Source organism: Heteronotia binoei, chromosome 11 (assembly GCF_032191835.1).
Source record: "Heteronotia binoei isolate CCM8104 ecotype False Entrance Well chromosome 11, APGP_CSIRO_Hbin_v1, whole genome shotgun sequence".
NCBI classification, from domain to species: Eukaryota; Metazoa; Chordata; class Lepidosauria; order Squamata; family Gekkonidae; genus Heteronotia; species Heteronotia binoei.
Genome location: NC_083233.1, coordinates 68,935,502 through 68,958,698, shown reverse-complemented (window position 1 = coordinate 68,958,698; position 23,197 = coordinate 68,935,502). Strand labels below are relative to the sequence as shown.

At 47.8% G+C, this 23,197-nt stretch overlaps 1 protein-coding gene across 2 annotated transcripts in view; it reads left to right on the top strand.

The window, feature by feature from the left end:
• Positions 1–23,197, top strand: part of MMP17 (matrix metallopeptidase 17) — a 250,682-nt gene that overhangs the window by 168,296 nt on the left and 59,189 nt on the right. For both annotated transcript variants that reach the window (XM_060249363.1, XM_060249365.1), the window contains exons 2-3: positions 155–287; positions 16,822–16,948. In XM_060249363.1, the coding sequence (XP_060105346.1) occupies positions 155–287; positions 16,822–16,948 (260 nt within the window). The remainder of the gene's footprint in view (positions 1–154; positions 288–16,821; positions 16,949–23,197) is intronic.

Below are 23,197 nucleotides of genomic sequence, written 5' to 3'. Positions count from 1 at the left end.
TTCTGACACATCCGTTTGTTAACACAGGCTGCGCAACAGGATGGGGAAACGGGGTGTAAACATGTAAATGTAAGTGGCTGCTGGAAGTGGAGTAAGAAGGACCCTTGGCCCCCCGCAGAATCATTGACTCTTCTGTTTCCCTCTCTTTTAACAGGATTGGCTGACGAGATTCGGCTACCTGCCCCCTCCGGATCCCATCACAGGACAGCTGCAGACACAAGAAGAGCTCACCAAAGCCATCATGGCCATGCAGCAGTTCGGGGGCCTCGAAGCCACGGGTATTCTAGGTCAGTGAGAGAGTGTGACTAGAAGAGATCTAGGCTGCTATTTTATGCATGTTGGATGCTTGCTCTTCCGCAGGAGGCAGGCTGTAGGTGAGCAGGGAGCTGTGCTAGGAAGAATGCTCCCTTGCATTACAAATTCCTCTCCTCCACTGTCGAGAGCAATCATAGAATCATAGAGTTGAAAGGGACCTCCAGGATGATCTAGTCCAAACCCCTGTACAATGCAGGAAACTCACAAACACCTCCCCCTAAATTCACAGGATCCTTATTGCTGTCAGATGGCCATCTAGCCTCTGTTTAAAAACCTCCAAGGAAGGAGAGCCCACCACCTTCTGAGGAAGCCTGTTCCACTGAAGAACCGCTCTAACGGTCAGGAAGTTCTTCCTAATGTTGAGTCAGAAACTCTTTGGATTTAATTTCAACCCATTGGTTCTGATTCTACCTTCTGGGGCCACAGAAAACAATTCCACACCATCCTCTATATGACAGTCCTTCAAGTACTTGAAGATGGTGATCATATCACCTCTCAGCCACCCCCTCCCCAGACTAAACATGCCCAGCTCCTTCAACTTTTCTTCATAGGACTTGGTCTCCAGACCCCTCACTATCTTCGTCAACCTCCTCTGGACCCATTCCAGCTTGTCTATATCCTTCTTAAAATGTGGTGCCCAAAACTGAGCACAATACTCTAGGTGAGGTCTTACCAGAGCAGAGTAAAGCGAAACCATCACTTCACATGATCTGGACACTATACTTCTGTTGATACAGCCCAAAATTGCATTTGCCTTTTTAGCCACCGCATCACACTGTTGACTCATGTTCAGTGTGTGGTCCCCTAAGACCCCTAGATCCTTTTCGCACATACTACTGCTAAAACAAGGCTCCCCCATTCTATAACCATACATTGGATTCTATTGGATTTTTCCTACCTAAATGCAGAACTTTACATGTATCCCTGTTAAAATTCATTTTATGGGTTTTAGCTCAGTTTTCCAGCCTGTCAAGATCGTCCTGTATCCTGTTTCTGTCTTCTACTGTATTTGCAACCCCTCCCAATTGACTGTCATCTGCAAATGTAATAAGCATTCCCTCGATTCCTTCATCCAAATGGTTTATAAAGACATTGAGCAATGGAGTCTCTTCTCAAAATTCTCCCTCTAGGCCCTGTTGGTTGGTGTTGCAGAGGCATTTGACTGGCTACCATGGGAAACAGAATTTGGGTTTGATTAACAGGGTTCTTAAAGAGCCCCATGGCGCAGAGTAGTAAAGCTGCAGTACTGCAGTCGGAGCCCTCTGCTCACGACCTGAGTTCGATCCCAGCAGAAGCTGGTTCAGGTAGCTGGCTCCAGGTCAACTCAGCCTTCCATCCTTCCGAGGTTGGTAAAATGAGTACCCAGCTTGCTGGGGGGAAAGTGTAGATGACTGGGAAAGGCAATGGCAAACCACCCCATAAAAACGTTGTGAAAGCAAGGTCACCCCAGAGTCGAAAACGACTGGTGCTTGCACAGAGGACTACGTTTACCTTTTTTAACGGGGTCCTTACACTTTGCTCAGGTGCGTTTTGGGAGTGTTCCAACACAACCGCCATTGTTGTTGACTCTGGAAAGGAGAGCGCTGAAGAGCTTTTGCTGGCATCTTGAACTGAAGCAATGGAATAAGGGAAGCAGGTCATGCAAGAGAACATATGAACATATGAAGCTGCCTTCTACTGAATCAGACCCTTGGTCCATCAAAGTCAGTATTGTCTTCTCAGACTGGCAGCGGCACTCCAGGGTCTCAAGATGAGGTTTTTCACACCATTTTGCCTGGACCCTTTTTTGGAGATGCCGGGGATTGAACCTGGGACCTTCTGCTTCCCAAGCAGACGCTCTACCACTGAGCCACCGTCCCTCCCCTATAGATGCTTTCAGATCCAGACGATATTCCCTTCTTATTGTGATGCTTGTTTATATCTTGTTTTTCACATTGTTCCCCCCGCCTCTTCTGGATATTCACATCAACAACCTTGAGAGGAGAGGTTTAGGCTGAGAGACTGTGACGAGACGAAGGTCACCTAGTGGGCTGCCTAGATTAAGCTAGGGCAAGGATGGCCAAACTGTGGCTTGGGAGCCACACGTGGCTCTTTCACACATATGGTGTGACTCGCAAAGCCCCCACTGCCCTGTTGGCCGGCTTGAAGAAGGCATTTCTCTCTTTAAATCACTTCTCCAAGCCAGATGGCAACTTGAAGAATGCATTTAAAGTTAAAGCTGCTTTCTTTCCACCTCTTTCCTTCCTTCCTTCCTTCCTTCCTTCCTTCCTTCCTTCCTTCCTTCCTTCCTTCCTTCCTTCCTTCCTTCCTTCCTTCCTTCCTTCCTCCCTCCCTCCCTCCCTCCCTCCCTCCCTCCCTCCTTCCTTCCTTCCTTCCTTCCTTCCTTCCTTCCTTCCTTCCTTCCTTCCTTCCTTCCTTCCTCCCTCCCTCCCTCCCGTCTCTCAAATTGGATAAATACATGGAGCATTGCTCCATCAGAGACTATTAGCCAAAGTGTATTGTTGGAACTCTCTGTCTGGGGCAGTGATGCTCTGTATTCTCAGTTCTTGAGGGGAACACAGTGGGAGGTCTCCTAGTGTCCTGGCTACACTGATGGGCCTCCTCATAGAACCTGGGTTTTTTTGGCAACTGTGTGCCACAGAGTGTTGGACTGGATGGGCCACTGGCCTGATCCAACATGGCTTCTGTTATATTCTTATGTTCAAACATCTAGTGTTCATGTCTTCTGACTCTCAAACATCTGAGATTTATTTTATGTGGCTCTTATTTTAAGCAAGTTTGGCCACTCCTGAGCTAGGGATTTGAACCCCATCATCCCAGGTCCTAGTCATACACTCTAACCACGTTTCCACACCGGCCCTTCTCACTAATTAACATGACGTCATTTGCTGGGAAGTTCTCATGAACAAGCCCCATTGAAATCAGCACTCATGCTTGGGTGTTTCCATTCATCTCAGTGGTCCTTGTTAAAGAGAACTTCTTGCAGGTTTGTGCTCATAGGTCAGATCCAGTCTATAGACAGAAGCTTTGTGGACAGGGATCCGTAGAGGTACATGGTGCAGTAAGGGGTAAATCAGCACAGAGCAGCCAGAAATACAGGTAGCAAAAGCAGGGATGGACATAAACCACATTTTTGCAGTTCATTTTTATGTTAACTCGTATGCATTTTTATGCTTATCTTGCTGGTCCTATATGAACCAGTTTGTATGGGTTCACGACCCTGCTTTCTGCTCCCTGCCACTTTTTGTGGGGAGTAGAAAGCAGAGGTTTAAATAGCTCTGAGCTATTTGAACCATACAGCTCAGAACTCAACCCTTTAAACAGCTGAGCTGTAGAAGCAGGCTCAGCTGTTTAGAGCCTGAATCTAAATAGCTGAGTAGTCAGGAGCAATCTTCTCCTGCCACTCAGCTGTTTCGGTGACTTTCTTCAGGCAGTTTGCTCCCCATGAACTGCCTTAAAAGTTTGTGGAGGTTCGTGGTCGGGCTGCAGTTTGCGAACCATGGACCAGCCAGAATTCGTCATGAGCAAAGGTTCGTAAGCCAGTTCATGCTTATCTCTTGCCATAAGATCTCCTTGTACGATGTGATTTATACCAACAACACGACGAAGAATCTAAGCTGACAGTGGCCTGTACTCAAAATTAAAGCTGGCAGAAGTAGTGAAAAGTGCCATCAAGTCACAGCTGACTTATGGCAACCCCGTAGGTTGTAGTGGACAAGAGTGGTGGACTCTCCTCTGGAGAACCAGGTTTGATTCTCCCATCCAGGCCTCAGATTCAGCAGAAGCTCACAAGAGCACAGCTCCTGAATTTTTCTGACATTTCCTCCTCTTCCTCCCCACCTACCTTGTCCATGAAATTGTAGGTGCAGCTACATAACAATCCCTGGATTAGGAGAGCAGGCTGTCAGCCAGCCACCAGGGGCTTTGCCACGCCCCCAGCAGCCCTCATTAACCCCTGGAGAAGCCCACACCACCCTTTCTCCACTTCTTATGTGATTTTGGGTGGTGGGTGGCTTGCTGGCCTTTCGACAGGGGTGGGGGTGGCCCAGGAGAACCCCAGGCAAGTGAAGCCTGCTTGGGCTGGCTGGATCTCCAGCCAGCCCAAGCAGGCCTCACTCGCCCGGGGCTCTCCTTTCTTGCATCAGGTTGCTTTTGGCTGGGGGAGGCATATGCTAATGAGTTATGCTAATGAGTTCTGCCACCTATTTTTCTATAAAACAGCCCCTGCTTCCATCCAAATACTGGCCAGGGCCAACCCTGCTTAGCTTTCAAGATCTGATGAGATCTGGCTAGCCTGGGATATGCAGGCCATGGCAAAATTAAACTGCCAACTAAATAAATAAAAGACTGAGGACAGGGGTTCATAATCAACAAAACAGTTTTATCATTTGGTTGTGCCATTCTTCCAAGGAGGACAGATTTAGGATTAGACCTGAAGTGTCGTGTTCAGTTTTGGGCACCCCATTTTAAAAAGGAAATAGACAAGCTGGAACGGGTCCAGAGGAGGGTGACAAAGATGGTGAGGGGTCTGGAGACCACGTCCTTTGAAGAAAGGTTGAAGGAGCAGGGGATGTTTAGCCTGGAGAGGGGGCAACTGAGAGGTGATATGATCACCATCTTCAAGTACTTGAAGGGCTGTCATCTAGAGGATGGTTTGGAATTGTCTTCTTGGCCCCAGAAGGTAGGACCAGAACCAATTAGTTGAAATTAAATCAAAAACAGTTTCTGGCAGAACTTCCTGACCATTAGAGTGGCTCCTCAGTGGAACAGGCTTCCTCAGGAGGTGGTGGGCTCTCCTTCCTTGGAGGTTTTTAAACAGAGGCTAGATGGCCCTGGGTCCCTTCCAACTATATGATTCTATGTCTTCCATTCCTCCATTTTATACTCTCAACAATGCTGTGCGGTAGGTTAGATTGACTGGCCCTTGGTCCCTCATTGAGTATCACTGCAAAGCGGGGTTTTGAACCTAGGTCTGCGGAGTCCTTGTCCAGCTTTGAATCACTACCCCAAGTTGACTGTCAGTATGAGGCAGCTTCACTGCATTCAATCCCCCCCACCCCACTCATGGGAATGTTGTGTTTCTTTTGTGGCTGGTTGTGCAGTGTCGAGGGCTTTCTGCAGCTGTCTTTGGGAAAGCCAGGGGTGTTTGTGTACAAAAAAAACCCCTCATCCGGTCCCATTTGCAGTTTGAAGGAAGCAATTACATGGCTCAGGTGTTTTGTCGCCCTTCAGGTTGGACAACCCGAGGCGGGCAATTATTTCCCCAGTCTTGCTCGCTTCTGGAGGGGTGCCGCAGTGTCTTGGGAGAGCTTTGTTCTCCCCTCCCTTGGTGAGATAAACCATCTAGACAGCTGGCACGTTTTCTGCTTTCTTTTTTTTTCCCCTTTCCCGTTCCCCCTGCCCTACTTTAATTACTTCACAAAGCTGAGGAAAACATCCCTTTCTTTTACTAATGACTCTAGCAAAGCTGGCCTTACGTGGAGCTAAAATATTGTTTCTTTGGGATTAAATTTCCCTGTTGTTGAGCTTAGTGGCAAAGAGAGAGGGGGGGTATTTAAAAAGGACCCCGTTGTGTAAGCTGAGGCAACTGAAATACAACTTCTTCTCAGAATATTGGTGATGTTTTACACCTGCCTCTAAATACAGATCTCCGTACCCTGTTCCGTTTTCTTCTTTTGGTCAGTCCTGTTTGCTTTTCCACTCTTTAATTTTTGATCTGCCTGTTAAGCTCTGGTTCTGAGCGTCTAAACAGACAAGACACGGGGAACAAACATACGTGAATCTATCCTATACTGAATCAGACCACTGGCCTATCAAGGTCAGTATTGTCTATTCAGACTGGTAATGGCTCTCCAGGGCCTTTTTTGTAGCAGAAACTCCTTTGCATCTTAGGCCACACACCCCTGATGTAGCCAATCCTCCAGGGGCTTACAGGGCTCTTCTTATGGGGCCTGCTGTAAACTCTTGGAAGACTGGCTGCATCAGGGATGTGTGGCCTAATATGCAAAGGAGTTCCTGCTATAAAAAAAGCCCTGTGGCTCTCCAAGATCTCAGGCAGAGCTTTTCCACCATCGTTTGTTAACTGGAGATGCCCGTGTTTGAACCTGGGAACTTCCACAGACAAAGCAGATACTCTGCCACTGAGCCACCACCCCTTTCCATGGGAGATCCAGAATTAGATCTTCCCAGTATTTTTACACCATCCACTAACAGCCCTCCAAGACCACAGCCTCAGTTCAGTGTTATAACCAGTGTTCCCTCTAAGCTGAGTTTGTCTTAGCTCCGGAAGGATGGCCCCAGAGAAAACTAATTTATGCAGTAGCCAAACCGCTCACTCACTACTTTAATGCCAGCAGCTCATGAAAAAGAAGTCTTGCTCACAAGACTCCACGGCTTAGAGGGAGCATTGGTTATAACTCAGAGCAAGGGTGGCCAAATTTGCTTAATGTAAGAGCCACATAGAATAAATATCAGATGCTCAAGAGCTGCAAGATGTGAAGGTCAGATGTTTGAGAGCTGCAAGACAAGGAAGGAAGGAAGGAAGGAAGGAAGGAAGGAAGGAAGGAAGGAAGGAAGGAAGGAAGGAAGGAAGGAAGGAAGGCAAATAGATGGGAGAGGGAGGGAGAGGTTTATTGGCCAGTGTGTGACACAGCATGTTGGACTGGATGAGCCTTTGGCCCGATCCAACATGGCTTCTCTTATGTTCTTATGAAAGAAAGCAACTTGAACTTTAAATTCATCTTCCAAGCCACCAGCTGGATTGGCTTGGAGAAGTGATTTAAAGAGACAACTGCCTTCTCCAAGCTGGCCAACAGGGTTGGGGGGGGGGTCTTCAAGAGCCACACAATATGTGTGAAAGAGCCACATGTGGCTCCCAAGCCACAGTTCGGCCACCCTTGACTCAGAGCAAGAAGGCAGTGTGTGGTTTTACTAATGAAATCTGAGCTTTCTTCATACCACCCCAAATGCTGTTAGTAGCCCTGGGAATGAAAAAAGGGGTTGCATGGTTTTACTTCCTAGGAAAAACAAAGAAGGGAAAGAAACTTAACCCAAAAACTGGAGTAAGAAACCTGAAGGGTTAATATGCAATTAAAGGGCCAAACATTAAAAACAAAGTGTAAAATAAATCATAACCCAACATACATGTATTTATTGTAGAGAGCTAAAACCATTTAAGGGCCCATCATAAGCCTCTATCCTGTGTACAATGAAACCACAATGAGAACCCACACATAACTCTTGGCACATAGGCTCTGACCTTACACCTATCTTGATCAATTCTGGACCATGCAGCATACAATAAGTCACTGGGTACAATATGTATGCCCTTGATTAGGGCATAAGGCTGTAGAATAAGAGGCCTCAAGAATATATCTAAGCCTTTGTCACTTCATTACATTTCCTTGTGGTCCAGCATTGTTCTATTGTTTTATTCTATTCTGTATGAGAATATGGGAATGTATGGCTGTGAGAGCTGGACCATAAGGAAGGCCGAGCGCAGAAGAATAGATGCTTTTGAGATGTGGTGCTGGAGAAGAATCTTGAGAGTCCCTTGGACTGCAAGAAGATCCAATCAGTCAGTCCTAAGGGAAATCAACCCAGACTGTTCCCTGGAAGGTCAGATGCTGAAGCTGAAGCTCAAATACTTTGGCCACCAAATGAGAAGGGAGCACTCTCTGGAGAAGACCATGATGCTGGGAAAGACAGAAGGCAAAAGAAGAAGGGGATGGCAAAAGATGAGATGGCTGGACAGTGTTACTGATGTAACAAACACAAATCTGAACAGACTTCGGAGGATGGTGGAAGACAGGAGGGCCTGACGTGACTTTGTTCATGGGGTCGCAAAGAGTCAGACTCGACTGTGCGACTAAACAACAATTCTGTATTATTAGCCAATATGTGTACTTACCTTTCTGACCTCTGAAGAAGACCAATCTAGGTCAAAACGCGTCAGGTCAAGTTGAGTGGGTTCCCATTGTGGTTTTATGATTGTACATGGGATAGATGTATTTATTTATTTATTTATTTATTCATTCTATTTATATCCTGCCCTCCCCACTGAGGCGGGCTCAGGGCGGCTCACAACATAAAATTCAACAATCGGCTTAATAAATAGTAAAATACATTAAATAATTTGCAAAAATTAAAACAGAGAAACAGTCAATCAGTTTGGTGCTATTCTTACAACCTTCCTTCACAGTTTTTAAATCCCAATCAGTTAAATGCCAGCCAGAAGAGGACCGTCTTATAGGCCTTGCGGAACTGCCCTAGGTTCCGCAAGGCCCTCATCTCTTCTGGTAGCTGGTTCCACCATCCAGGGGCTGTAATTGAAAAGGCCTTATCCCTGGTTGACTTCAGGCGGGCCTCCTTCGGCCCGGGGATTATTAGCAGATTTTGAGAACCAGATCTAAGCACTCTCTGGGGAACGTATGGGGAGAGATGGTCCCTAAGGTAGGTAGGTCCTAGGCCATATAGGGCTTTAAAGGTAAGAACCAGCACCTTGTACTGAATTCAGTATATTATTGGCAGCCAGTGCAGTCCCCGGAGCCCCGACTGAATATGCTCCCACCTAGGGAGCCCTAACAATAGCCGGGCAGCGGCATTCTGCACTAGCTGCAACTTCCGGGTTCGGCACAGGGGCAGCCCCATGTAGAGGGCATTACAGTAGTCCAACCTCGAGGTGACCGTTGCATGGATCACTGTTGCCAGGTCGCCATGCTCCAGGAAAGGAGCCAACTGCCTTGCCCACCTCAGATGAAAGAATGCGGACTTAGCCGTGGCTGCTATCTGGGCCTCCATTGTCAGGGCAGGCTCCAGTAGTACCCCCAGGCTCCTGACCCTGCGCGCCATTGTCAGTGGCGCACCATCAAAGGCCGGTAGGGGAATTTCCCTTCCTGGACCCCGCCGACCCAAGCAAAGGACCTCTGTCTTCACTGGATTTAGTTTCAGTCTACTCAGCCTAAGCCATCCAGCCACGGCTTGCAACGCGAGGTCCAAATTTTCTGGGACACAGTCAGGCCGGCCGTCCATCAGTAGATAGAGCTGGGTGTCATCGGCATATTGGTGACAACCCAAACCATACCTCCGGGCAATCTGGGCAAGGGGACGCATGTAGATGTTGAACAACATCGGGGAGAGCACTGCCCCCTGAGGCACCCCGCAATCAAGCGTGTGTTTCCGGGACAATTTATCCCCAATCGCCACCCTTTGTCCCCGACCATCAAGGAAAGAGGAAAGCCATTGTAAGGCCAGCCCCTGAATCCCCATGTCGGCGAGATGGCAAGTCAGCAACTGATGGTCGACCGTATCGAACATTGCCGATAGGTCTAACAGCATCAGTACCGCCGAGCCGCCTCGATCCAGGTGCCGCTGAAGGTCATCCACCAGGGCGACCAGCACTGTCTCCGTCCCATGGCCCAGGCGGAAGCTTATAATGGGCTCTTAAATGGTTTTCGCTTTCTACAATAAATACATGTATGTTGGTTTATGGTTTTACTTCCTTCATGGCACATGACAGCCAGAGGGGGGCATCACTTTTGAGGGGTAAAACCACACCGGGTTGGAAGGGTTAACTCTCTTCTTCCCTCCCTCTCCTACTACCCTGCTCCTGATGCAAATTATGGTGCGGCGGGGCTGCTATTGACTTTTTAAGAGTATGGGGAGTCTCTTAATGTCTTGTCCAACTAGACCCTTGCAAAGAAGGTTAAACAACATTCGATCCACTTGACTTACTTACACACAGAGATATATAGATCTGGAGAAAGAGAGAAAGTAAGAGAGATAAACTAGAGGTTCCAACAACGGACTTGTGTCTGAGAATCTCTGATTCACTAGAAAGCTGTGGCAGGTGCAGGGAAGATGGAACGCATTTATTTATTTATCAAATTTATACCCTTCTTCCCGGATCGGGACTCCGGGCAGCAAAAATACACCATTTAAAAAACACAAAGGTACAATAAATAATTAGACTATAAAACAGTTTGAAATATTTCCCCATTAAAATCTGTCTGCTATCAAGCCAGGTAGGATGTGTGGATGGTGAAGGCGCAGCTGAGGTGTACCACTACCTGGTGGATCACAATCATCTAAACGCCTTCCAAAAAAGAGCAGGCTTGCATGCCCTGCAGATCCTGGGGAGGTCTTGCAAAGCCAGCACATCTTCGGGCAGCTGGTTCTACAGGACAGGGGCCACTACGGAGAAGGCCCTCGCCCTTGTTGACACAAAGCGAGCAGTTTGCGGACCAGGGACCTTCAATAAATCCTGAGATGAAGATTGGAGAAAACAAGGAGGATTGTGCTTGTTTTCCTTTAGCTGTGATTTTGGAGGCACTTCATGGGGAGGGGGGCAGTTACTGGGAGAGGGAGTTGCAGGGTTGGTGACAGGCAAGGTAAAGGTGACACACCCAGAGCCGGCCCTAGACTGTTTGGCACCCGAAGCAAGGCTAACTACTGCCGCCACCCCCCTTCTGCATTGATAACATCACCAAGTCACATGGAGGTGCACCATTTGGTGCCCCCAGAAGGCCAGCGCCCTAGGCAATTGCCTAGTTTGCCTAGTGGCAGAGCCGGCCCTGGACACACCCCTGCCTACTCCCCCTACCCCGTTGCTACAAATTGCTGCCTCCCCTATTTCCTTTGCACGGTCTATGCCTATACTCCGGGGTGCCTCAAGATCTCTAAAGTCGAAAATAAATAAAGTCTGTCCCAAAGACAGTCAAGCCGATGACTAAACAGCGCTTCTACACCTGGGAGATGCATTTCTTTCTTTTTTAAGAAAGGGCTGGCAATCTGTTTTAAGCTATTGGTATGGGCCCAGAGACCCGGCTATTGATTTTTTTCATCATGCCGCTCTGTTATAACGTGTGATCTGTATGTATATTAAGGTTACGCTGTTAAAGGTTAGGAAAAATAATTATTTCTTTAGACAAGCTGGTAGTTGAATTACAGCACAGGTACACAGTCTGATTCCCCCACTTTTTGGAATGTCCCTCTTTAGAGCCAACCTAGATGACACAGCAGTCCCAAGGACAACAAATGCCATTTTACTGCTGGGATCCGCATACTTTGCAAATGCTGTAAGGGCCATATCCTGCTCTGGACCGCTGCAATGGGGAAGGAGAGGTTTCTGCCCTTCCACACACACACCGTTTCCAAGAGCCCCAATGCCCCCATGGGTGAAATCCCACCAGTAATCCCAGTGATTTGCACCCATGGATGAAATCCCAGCAGTAAAATGGTAGCAGCAGCAACAGGAATGCCCTTATCATCTAGGAGTTTAGGAGTGACCAAACTACAGCTTGGGAGCCACATGTGGCTCTTTCACACCTATTATGTGGCTCTCAAAGCCCCCACCGCCCTGTTGGCCGGCTTAGAAAGCTCATTTCTCTCTTTAAATCACTTCTGCAAGTCAAGCCAGTCTGTGGCTTGTAGCATTTAAAGCTGCTTTCTTTTCACGTCTCTCTCCCTCCTCCCTCTCCCCATCAACCAACCTTCCTTCCTTCCTTCCTTCCTTCCTTCCTTCCTTCCTTCCTTCCTTCCTTCCTTCCTTCCTTCCTTCCTTCCTTCCTTCCTTCCTTCCTTCCTTCCTTCCTTCCTTCCTTCCTCCCTCCCTCCCTCCCTCCCTCCCTCCCTTCCTTCCTTCCTTCCTTCCTTCCTTCCTTCCTTCCTTCCTTCCTTCCTTCCTTCCTTCCTTCCTTCCTTCCTTCCTCATCTGACATTCAAGTTTTGATTCAAGAAAATCTGATGATTTTCTATGTGGCTGTTATGTTAAGTAGGTTTGGCCACCCCTGATCTATTGTAATGTTTTTACAAGCCTGTATGAAGTCCATGCTACATTAAAATCCACACACTCATCTCCACCCCTCATGTCAGCGCTGAGGCAGGCAGATCCTAAAAAGATCGTTGATCTTTTCAGTTCCTGTTTTGTATGTAGGGTCACAACTGGCCAGACATGATGGCAGAGATGCAGCCATGACCCACAAAACCGCTCAGCTTAGCTCCGCGCACCCCGTGGGGCTTTTGATGTGTTATCTGTTTATGTGGGAAGGGTTTCTTATATCCTTCCTTCTTCAGTCCCCAAACCAGTTAAGCACTTCAGAGGCCGCTGGGCTCACAATCAAACTGCATTGGAGGGGGGGTCAAGATGCACCAAACACCTAATGCTTTCTGTTCATCTGGAACAACCGTGTCAGAAGTGTGTCCCAGACCCAAGAGATGTCTTTATTTTGAGTCTCCAACGACAACCAGCCAATTTTTTTGGGAAGTGGCTTTGAGGATAACCATCCCGTTTCAGGTGCCTCCAGGGCCTGGCATTCACTTATGCTGCCTCCCAACCAGGAAACTTCACTGAGCCATTCTAATAGCCATCAAAAAATCATACTGTCAGTCTCGTCCTTCCCAAAGGGATACAGGATAACATAAATTCCTCCTCTCTTTTACATCAGCCTTTGATGACAGCTGATGTCCCTCAATCTTTTATGACAGCCGATGTCCCTCAAACATGCACACTGCCTTCAGCCGTAAGGGCTAGTAACTTATTACTTTGTTTGCCTTGGAGGGCAGTGCTCAAGTGATAGCAACATCTGCCTTCCATCTCAGAGACTGGCTGTCCTTGACACAGCTCCCGGATGAGCGTGTGGGTAAAGCTGCCTCTCTGCACACTTTTGCGCTGCTCCCAAAATGCCCACCCCCAAAAGGCATTAAGATCGTAAAAACACTGAGCATATTCAGTACCAGTTGCAGAATTTTGCTTCCCTTGGCACCAAAATTTGGATTGCCAGGGTGATGAATTAGAAGAGCCTTTTTTTTTTTTTTGCAGACTTCTAAAGCCCCAGTGCCCATTAGATGAAAAAGGCATCCTGGTAAGTGGACCTTTGGCCTGCCACGGTGTGGGTCACTCCTCAAACCTGCTTCCCATTTAGCAGAAAAACTGCTAATTCTGAGATGCGGTGCCTTTGCCCAATGCAAGAACACCCCTGGCCGCTTTGGGCGACTCAGACTTTGAGCAGCAGACATCAGGCTTTCTTTATCTGACGGCTTAACTTTCCTCTCTTCCTCTCCTCCTTGCTGTGTCACTCAGGCTCTCCTTCCTGGCTCTTAATTAAATATGGGTAATTATTTTTCTTTTCTATCGTATCGGATGCGCCAAGGTGCCTAGGAGCAAAAAGAGTGAGGATGGTTTGTTTTCATTGGTTTGCCTGCACTGCTGGTGAAATGGGAAGAGCGCGCTGAAATGTAAATTGGGGCATGTGAACTGTCCCTTCTAGAAGTCATCTTGGAACAGAGACCGATTTCCCACTAGTCTTTTGCCGCTTTCACTCTTCTCGGCGGGGCTTCCATCGGATATCTGCCTCTTCCGCGCAGCAAACACGATCCTCTAAAAACCAGTTTCTGTTTGCCGCGCCCCGGGGCAGAGAGTGTAAAAATCAGATGGAAGCCCCGTGGAGAAGAGGAGCGTGAGAGCGGCATAAGGCTAGTGGGGAATCGGTCAAAATTTATGCAAGCCGTTGCCTGGATAAGGTTAGGACCTTTCTTTCAAGTCTCACATACAGGTTGTTGTTTTTTCTTTAAGTCAGTGGTTCAGCAGCTGTGGGTCAGGCCCCCAAATGGGGTCAGGATTCCCTTGTAGCGATTCACAAGGCCAGGAGGGAGGAGGCGGAAGAGGGTGACCCAGGAGGGAAGGCTCCTCGGCAAACTTGCGTTGGCTCGCTTACTTACCTACTTCATTTCTGCTCCACCTTTATTCCCAACGAGGAGCCAAAATGGCCGACATCATTTTTCTCTCCTCCGTTTTATCCTCACAAGAACCCTGTGAGGGGGGTAAGACCGACAAGGTGTGATGGCCCGATATCACTTTGCGGGATTCCATGACATAAAGTATAAACTTGTTTGATTCCAGCTAATGCGGGGCTCTCGCATTTTATTTTGGAGAAGGCAAGTTACCTGGGCTCTAAAAAATGCAGCCAGGTTTTTGTTTTGTTTTGTCTTTTTCAGTCGGTTTCACCTCCAAAAGGTTGAGAACTACCGAGAGCCAGTCTGGTGAACTGATTGTCGGACTAGTATCTTGGAGGTATCTGTCAGACTAGAATCTGGGTGCAAATCCCATCTCAATCCATGGAAGCTCGCTGAGTGACTTCAGTGACTAGTCAGACTGTCTTAGCCTGCCGTCGCTCACAGGGTTGTTTTGAGGATAAAATGAAGGAGAGGAGAACCGTGTAAACCACTTTGGATTCCTATTGGAGAGCAAGGTGGGCTACAGATAAAGTAAATAAAGAGCTGTCAATCAAACCAAAGCAATCCCTCAGAGGAGATGGAATGTCACCTTTAAGTAGAATGAAAGCAAGTATAAAATGCAAGGCGCTGCACTGTCAGCGCAGCTGGCCCTGCCACTAGGCAAACTAGGTGATTGCCTAGGGTGCTGGACTTCTGGGGGCACCAAATCGGGTGCCCCCCACATGACTTGGTGACATTATTAGTGGGGGGGGGGGGCACCAGACGTTAGCCTTGCCTAGGGTGCTGGACAGTCTAGGGCCACCCCTGTAAGGCTAGGACTGGGGTCAAACCCCTACTTTTACATGAAGGGTCTCTTTGCTTAAAGTTGCTACTGTTTGTTTTAATGCTGATGGGGTTTTTAAAATGTAAGTTTCATGTTGGTTGATACATTCATTGGAAGGTGCCTTCAGGGAACCAGTATCAGTATTTTCATATTGAGAATCTGACGAATTTATCTGAAACTTTTCTTGGGTTGTTGTTTTTTTTAATCCTCCCCAATTAAAACACAAAATTTTATTTGATCTTCGGTTAACTCCCATGATTTTAAAGAGTCATTTCCGGTTGCGAAGAGATCATAATCAGGTTTCAGACCAGCCTTGTGTCTCTCTTTAGTTGTCATTCCCTTCTTGAAAGAGCTGAAGGCAACGTGCGTGATTCTCTCTTCCCCCCCACGTTATCTCACAACGACTCTGTGAGGGAGGCTAGGTTGAAAGAGCATGAATGGCCAGCCAGTTAGCTTCATGGCAGAGTGGGGAATGTGAGTCGAGGTTGTCAGGTTCCCTTGCCATTGTTTTGCTATTTCCAATGTATCTAAGGAATGTACGCTTAACTTTGTCTCTGAGAAACCGGACGTTATACGCCTCCTTAGAAAGAGCCTTCGTGAGTCGAGGTTGTCAAGTTCCCTTGCCTCTGTGAGGGAGGCTAGGTTGAAAGAGCATGAACAGCCAACCTGTTAGCTTCATGGCAGAGTGGGGAATGTGAGTCGAGGTTGTCAGGTTCCCTTGCCATTGTTTTGCTATTTCCAATGTGTCTAAGGAATGTACGCTTAACTTTGTCTCTGAGAAACCGGAAGTTATACGCCTCCTTAGAAAGAGCCTTCGTGAGTCGAGGTTGTCAAGTTCCCTTGCCTCTGTGAGGGAGGCTAGGTTGAAAGAGCATGAACAGCCAACCTGTTAGCTTCATGGCAGAGTGGGGAATGTGAGTCGAGGTTGTCAGGTTCCCTTGCCATTGTTTTGCTATTTCCAATGTGTCTAAGGAATGTACGCTTAACTTTGTCTCTGAGAAACCGGAAGTTATACGCCTCCTTAGAAAGAGCCTGGCAGTTAAGGCCACAGCTATCTCTTGATGTTTCACAAAATGCTTTGTAGTGTGAGAACACTTGAATTGTAACAAATACCTTTGAATCAATTTCACGTCTGAACGAAAAAGGCACGCGTGTAACGGCCACTATGATAACTGAAATGACCAGTGACTGATTAAACCCAGAAATCTTGTTAGTCTTTAAGGTGCTAGTGGGCTCTTGCTCTTTTCTACTAATGCCAGTAGTTTGTAAATCTGAGTTCCAGCTGCGCCTTAGGAATCAACAAGGTTTTCAGGATATAAGCCAGGGATGGCCAAACTGTGGCTCGGGAGCCACATGTGGATCTTTCACACATTTTGTGTGGCTCTTGAAGCCCCCACCACTCTGTTGGCCAACGTGGAGAAGGCATTTGTCTCTTTAAATCACTTCTCCAAGCCAAGCCAGCTGTCAACTTGGAGAATGCATTTAAAGTTAAAGTTGCTTTCTTTCCACCTCTCTTCCCTTCTCCCTCCCCCATCTATTTGCCTTCCTTCCTTCCTTCCTTCCTTCCTTCCTTCCTTCCTTCCTTCCTTCCTTCCTTCCTTCCTTCCTTCCTTCCTTCCTTCCTTCCTCCTTGTGGCTCTCAAACATCTGACATTCATATCTTGTGGTTCTCAGACATCTGATGTTTATTCTATGTGGCTCTTACATTAAGCAAGTTTGGCCAGCCCTGTATAAGCTTTCAAGAGTCAAAGCTCTGACAAAGAGTGCTTTGCTTTTCAGAAGCTTATATCTGAAAATCTTGTTGGTCTCTAGGTGTTACTGGACTCAAATCTTAGTGTTCTACTATAGACCAGCATGGCTACCCTCTAAATATAGTTTCTAAGCAAGTGCAAGCAGCCCTGGTCCATTGTGTCCTTCCAAGGCAATAACCCAGCTTGTTTTCTGAACTACAGATGAAGCCACATTGAAATTAATGAAGACGCCTCGGTGCTCTTTACCTGATCTTTCCAAATCAGAGGCGAGGAGGAGGCGACACGCTCAGGTGGCGACCAAGTGGAATAAAAGGAACCTATCTTGGAGGTAAGCATGCAACGAACCACACTTCAGGGAGTTTCTCAGGGCTGGTTCAAGCCCGCAGGGTCATCATGTTGCAGATTTGCATGTGCATTTGAGCCATCCTCTGGATCTCCATCAGAAAGGCAGTGTGACCTTGGACTGTGCACGATCTCTACACAAAAGCACACTGTTTCAGATTCTCTCTGTCTCTCTGTGACTTGGAAACCTGCTTGGTTTTGCATTTATTTATTTATTTTAGTAAATTTCTATTCCGCCCATTCTCCGTAGGGCTCAGGGCGGAGTACAGCATATAATAAAACAATAAAATACAATTAAAACATTTTATAAACAGACACCTCAACAGCACTCAGATTACCACGATATCATGATATTGGGGAGGGACGGTGGCTCAGTGGTAGAGCATCTGCTTGGGAAGCAGAAGGTCCCAGGTTCAGTCCCTGGCATCTCCAAAAAAGGGTCCAGGCAAATAGGTGTGAAAAACCTCAGCTTGAGACCCTGGAGAGCCGCTGCCAGTCTGAGAAGACAATACTGACTTTGATGGACCAAGGGTCTGATTCAGTAGAAGGCAGCTTCATATGTCCATATCACATATTGCCCAGCCTAGCCATCTCACATCATGATATCTCATAGGGATGGCAGTTTTTATTCCAATTCCTAGCACAGATGACAATGCTGGCCGGGGAGGCCAACCAGATCAAGAATAGATGCCCGCAGCCTCAGCTAAAAGCATGGTGGAACAGCTCCGTTTTACAGGCCCTACGGAAGGCTAATAAGCCAGTTTTCCCATAAAAACCTTTTCAACGTTATTTGTATGTCAGCCTTGAACATGGACATGATTATGGGTAAATGATGTATGTTGTACGTGTAACCAGGGGTGGAATTCTAGCAGGAGCTCTTTGCATATTAGGCCACACACTCCTGATGTAGCCAGTCCTCCAAGAGCTTACAAGGCATCCTAATATGCAAAGGAGCTCCTGTTAGAATTCCACCCCTGCGTGTAACTGCCATTAATTGCGTGGTTTTTTTAAAAAAAATACTTCATTTATAATCCACCTTTCTCACTTGGACTCAAGACGGGTTACGGAGAGTGAGTCAATTTAGTGAAGTATTTCTTTTATTACATTTATATCCCGCCCTTCCCTAACAGGCTCAAGGCGGCTAACAACAGTTAAAAGAGCATAATATTAAAATCGTGGTACAATAAAATCATTAGAACTTTTCAACAGTTCCTACGGTTTAAAATATGTAGTACAGTTTCAGGTTCACTTGCTAGGATCCAGATGGCGGGTTTTAATTCTTATTGAGGGCTGCATATAATGATGTTATAAGATGTTATTTGGCGCTCTGCATGCCAATGCAGTAGGATTAGGGTTGTAGAATCATCCAGAAGTCTAAAAAGAACAGAAGCAAAGCGCAAGTATTAACGTGACACGTGCAAAATCCCGTAGGATGATCCTAATTTCAGCAAGCGACATGCCATAGTATGGAGCGATTAAAAGTGTACAACAGGCACACAAGACAAATTAATCTTCATTTTCAAAAAGCACTGGCAAAAGCATAAAAATCTTTAAAAACACAAACAGTGAAATCCCAAGCAGGTCTACTTAGAATCCTACTGAAATTTCTTCAGTGGTGCGTGCTTTCAGGTTAGCAGTTGGCACTGAGAGTTAGGGATTGTTTGAACATATGAACATATGAAGCTGCCTTCTACTGAACCAGACCCTTGGTCCATCAAAGTCAGTATTGTCTTCTCAGACTGGCAGCGGCTCTCCAGGGTCTCAAGCTGAGGTTTTCCACACCTATTTTCCTGGACCCTTTTTAGGAGATGCCGGGGATTGAACCTGGGACCGTCTGCTTCCCAAGCAGATGCTCTACCACTGAGCCACCGTCCCTCCCCTAGATGTTTGCTCATCTGTATTCCAAAGCAATACAAGATGGTAATAATCTTGGGCCTTGGTTTACAATGTGGTGCCACTATGATGCCCACCACCTTCTTGCACCAAGCAGAGAGCCAGTCCTGGTTTCCACCATCTCATGGGAGCAGAAGATGCTTCAGAAGAACCTAATGGACTTTGTGTCTATAAGGAACATCTATTCAGAAGTTACTGCCTCCATCGTAGGAGGGTGCATGGCTTGCAACCTCCCAACAGCTTGTGATTGGCCCCAGCACCCCATAGCATCCGTTTTGTGATTGGCTCCTGTGGCAGCCATTTTGTTGCAGCGTCCATTTCCCGTCTCCCAGTTCCAGTGGGCCTGCAAGTTTACTGAGATTGGGGACTGCTAATGGAGGGATTGGGGAGGCAAGAGGGTAATCCTTATATAATTATGTTATCAAAGGCTTTCACGGTCGGAGTCCATCAGTTGTTGTAGATTTTCCAGGCTGTGTGGCCATGCTCTTGACATTGTGAGGCCTGACATTTCACCAGCAACTGTGACTGGCATCCTCAGAGGTGTAACCCAGAACACTGGAGTTCTCTCTGGGTCAAATTGAGAAGAAGTTGGTAGGCAGGTAATTTATACCTTCTCAGGCAGGTGGGATAGGGCTGAGTCATTATCTTGTGGGAGCTTCCTGGGCTGTGACATGCTGATGGAGGAGCTTATCTGAGGCGGTTCTTTTGTATATGGATTGGCTATAGAAATTGTTGTAAGCAGTAGGGCATTTTGTGTTTTTCAGGACTGGAAGCCATGCCCTATTCATTTTAAAACTTCCTTCCTTCCTGTTGAAATTGTTTTGTGTTTATGGATTTCAATGACTTCTCTGTGTAATCCAACATGGTAATTGGATGTGTTATCCAGCATTGCAGTGTCTTGGAATAAGATACTGTGTTCTGTTCGAGATATATAATTCTTTGCCTTTATTGCCTCCTTGTCGAAACTCAGTAACTCAGATAAAGACATGATGGCAGGAAATAAGAACCTAAGAGAAGCCGTGTTGGATCAGGCCAATGGGCCATCCAGTCTAAAACTCTGTGCCACGCAGTGGCCAAAAAAACCGAGTGCCATCAGGAGGTCCACCAATGGGACCAGGACACTAGAAGCCCCCCCACTGTGCCCTCCAAACACCAAGAATACAGAGCATCTCTGCTCCATATGTTGATCCAATCCCCTCTTGAAACTGTTTATGCTGGTAGCCGCTGCCGCCTGTGGCAGTGAATTCCATGGGCGTTTTCGCACTGACCTTCAAGTGGTGCGACCACCCTCCTCACGCCGGCGGATCTGCAGGGATTTCGCACCAGAAGCACCGGCGCACCCAAAAGAGCCGGCGACTTCCGTTGCGAAACCAGCTCAAACGGAAACCGCCAAGAAGCAGGAAAACGTTTGAGCTGGTTTCGCGACGGAAGTCGCCGGCTCTTTTGGGTGCGCCGGCGCTTCTGGTGCGAAATCCCTGCAGATCCGCCGGCGTGAGGAGGGTGGTCGCACCACTTGAAGGTGAGTGCGAAAACGCCCCATGTGTTAATCACCCTTTGGCTGAAGAAGTTTCACAAAGCTCAGTGCCATATAGTGTTTAGAATGTTAAACTAGGATCTGGTTCGAATCCCCATTCTGCCGTGGAAGCTTCCTAAGTGATCTTGGGCCAGTCATACGCTTTCCACCTAACCTGCCTCACAATGGGGTTGCCAGGTCTGTGTTGGAAAATACCTGGAGACTTTGGGGGTGGATCCGGGAGAGGGTGGGGCTTGGAGAGGGGAGGGGCCTCAGCATGATACAATGCCACAGAGTCCAACCTTCAAAGCAGCCACTTTCTCCAGGGGAGCTGATCCCTGCCAGTTAGAGATCAGGCGTCAAAGCAGGAGATCTCAAGGCCCCGCCTGGAGGCTGGCGACTCTACTTCACAGGGGGGTTGCAAGGATACATGGAGGAGAGGAGCATGATGCAAAACAATTTGGATCCCCATTAAGGCATAGATGAGATAGAGCAGGGGTGGCCAACAGTAGCTCTCCAGATGCTTTTTGCCTACAACTCCCATCAGCCCCAGCCATTGGCCATGCTGGCTGGGGTTGATGGGAGCTGTAGGCAAAAAAAAATCTGGAGAGCTACTTTTGGCTACCCCTGAGATAGAGAAATAGTGGGTTCTTCCTCCGCAGTACTGGTATACTAACTACAAAGGAGAAAGCCTTCGGGAATGTGCCCGGTTCTGTCCCCTCTAAGCATCCGTAGTAAGCCAAGATTACCCATCATTATCCAGGAGCAACCTTTCATTGTGAATCAGGCATAGAAGAAAATTAACTCATCCACACTGGTGTTGTGCCTAAGTCCATACAGGCAAGCTGTGGCAGAGATCCAAACTGTGATTCCCTCGCCCGAGCTGATGTTGTATTTAGCAGCTAGGTCTCTCCTCTCTGAGCCCTGCCTGCTTCCCTGACATCTTCCTCTGTCGGGGATTTATTCGAGCCTATTCTGAATATTTTGAGCGGACAGGAACGTTTGACTGTAGATCAGCTTCAAGCGGCGTTGTTTATACCCAGGACAAAAAAAACTCCAACCTCTTGGAGGTGGCTTGAGGATTTACACGATTTTGGCTGTCTGCAGTGGGGTGATAAAGGATGCTGGAAATACAAATCGTGTTTTGCTCACTGATCAGAAGAAGAGAAATCGGGAGGCCAAAGGGAGGGCCACTGGAATGACGCCCGCCGCTGCTATTGAGGCGGTTTCTTGTGTTGGGACTCGCTAATTGGTTGCAAGAGGAGCTTAAATCAGCACGTAAAGTTGGGCCGCCATCTTGATTGCATCCACCATTCTGTGCCCATCTTGTGTGGAAGGAGAGAAGACGTACAGTATTTGCTGGCGTATAAGACTACTTTTTTGCCCTGAAAAACATGCCTCCAAGTGGGGGGGGGGGGTCGTCTTATATGCCGGGTGCACTTCAGTTGGGATAGACATAGCTGCCCATAGTGGCCTTCCGATGCTCACCCGGTGCCCATAGTGGCCTCCCAATGCCCGCCCACCTCATTCTACATACCGTCCAGTATCGCACGGTATCCAGCGCGGCCGCGGCGAGTCATCAGTGTGGCTGCGGCGAGCATCAGCAGCGAGACAGGGGTGCCAGCCTTTTCGGCGTGACTGGCCCGTTCTGCTCGGCAGGAAGCAGTGGCGCTCCGGCCCTCCCCTTGTCTACGCAGAGCTTGCACATGCGCACTTGCGCACTAGTGCCGGTCACAGGGAGATGCAGGGGCGGGCCGGAGGCGCTGCGGTCGCACTGCGGCCGTACAATGGTGACAGTGACAGGTACTGTAATGGAAGGTGTGCGGAAGAGGGGGTATATAACAAACTCTATATTTTGAGTGGAAATGTTGGGGGGTCGTCTTATACGCCCAGTCGTCTTATACGCCCAGTCGTCTTATACGCCGGCAAATACGGTATTTGTCATGATGACTGCAAAGTGCTTTTCGTTTCAGTCCGAAAACCAATACTAGGAACCTTCACGTGCACAAGGTCTTAAGTTCAACCTCTGGCCTCTCTGAATGAATCATCTTTCTCCTCTCCTTTGGAGGTTTTTAAGCAAAGGCTAGAGCTCTCTGCTCACGACCTGAGTTCGATCCCAGTGGAAGCTGGGTTCAGGGAGCCGGCTCGAGGTTGACTCAGCCTTCCATCCTTCCAAGATCGGTAAAATGAGTAGCCAGCTTGCTGGGGGGGGGAAGTGTAGATGACTGGGGAAGGCAATGGCAAACCACCCAGTAAAAAGTCCGCCGTGAAAATGTCGTGATGCGACATCACCCCAGAGTCGTGCTTGCACAGGGGACTACCTTTACCTTTAGATGACCATCTGAGAGCAATGCTGATCCTGTGGTTTTAGGCCAGTCATGAGAGGGAGGATGGGAAGAGATGAGAGAGATGAAAGGGCTCTTGGGGCCCTTTCTTACAAACCCCAGCTAATGCCAATTGCCACCTTGTGGTCAGGATGGAATTTTCTTCCTGGAAGATTTTTGGCCTTCTTCTAGACATAGAGTGGGGTCATGAGGGGGGGAGGTAGTTGTGAATTACCTGCATTGTGCAAGGGGTTGGTCTAGATGACCCTTGGGGATCCCATCCAGCTTTATGTTTCTATGATCTCCAGGAACAAGTGTTGAAACCCCAGAGAGCTGATGCCAGCCAGAGTGGACGACACTGTCTGGAACCACATGGAACCTACATGTGGTTCCAAACAAGGCAGATTCATATGTTCACAGCGAGGAGATATTTCTGTAGGCACCAGTCGTTTTTGACTCTGGGGTGACGTTGCTTTCACAGCGTTTTCACGGCAGACTTTTTACG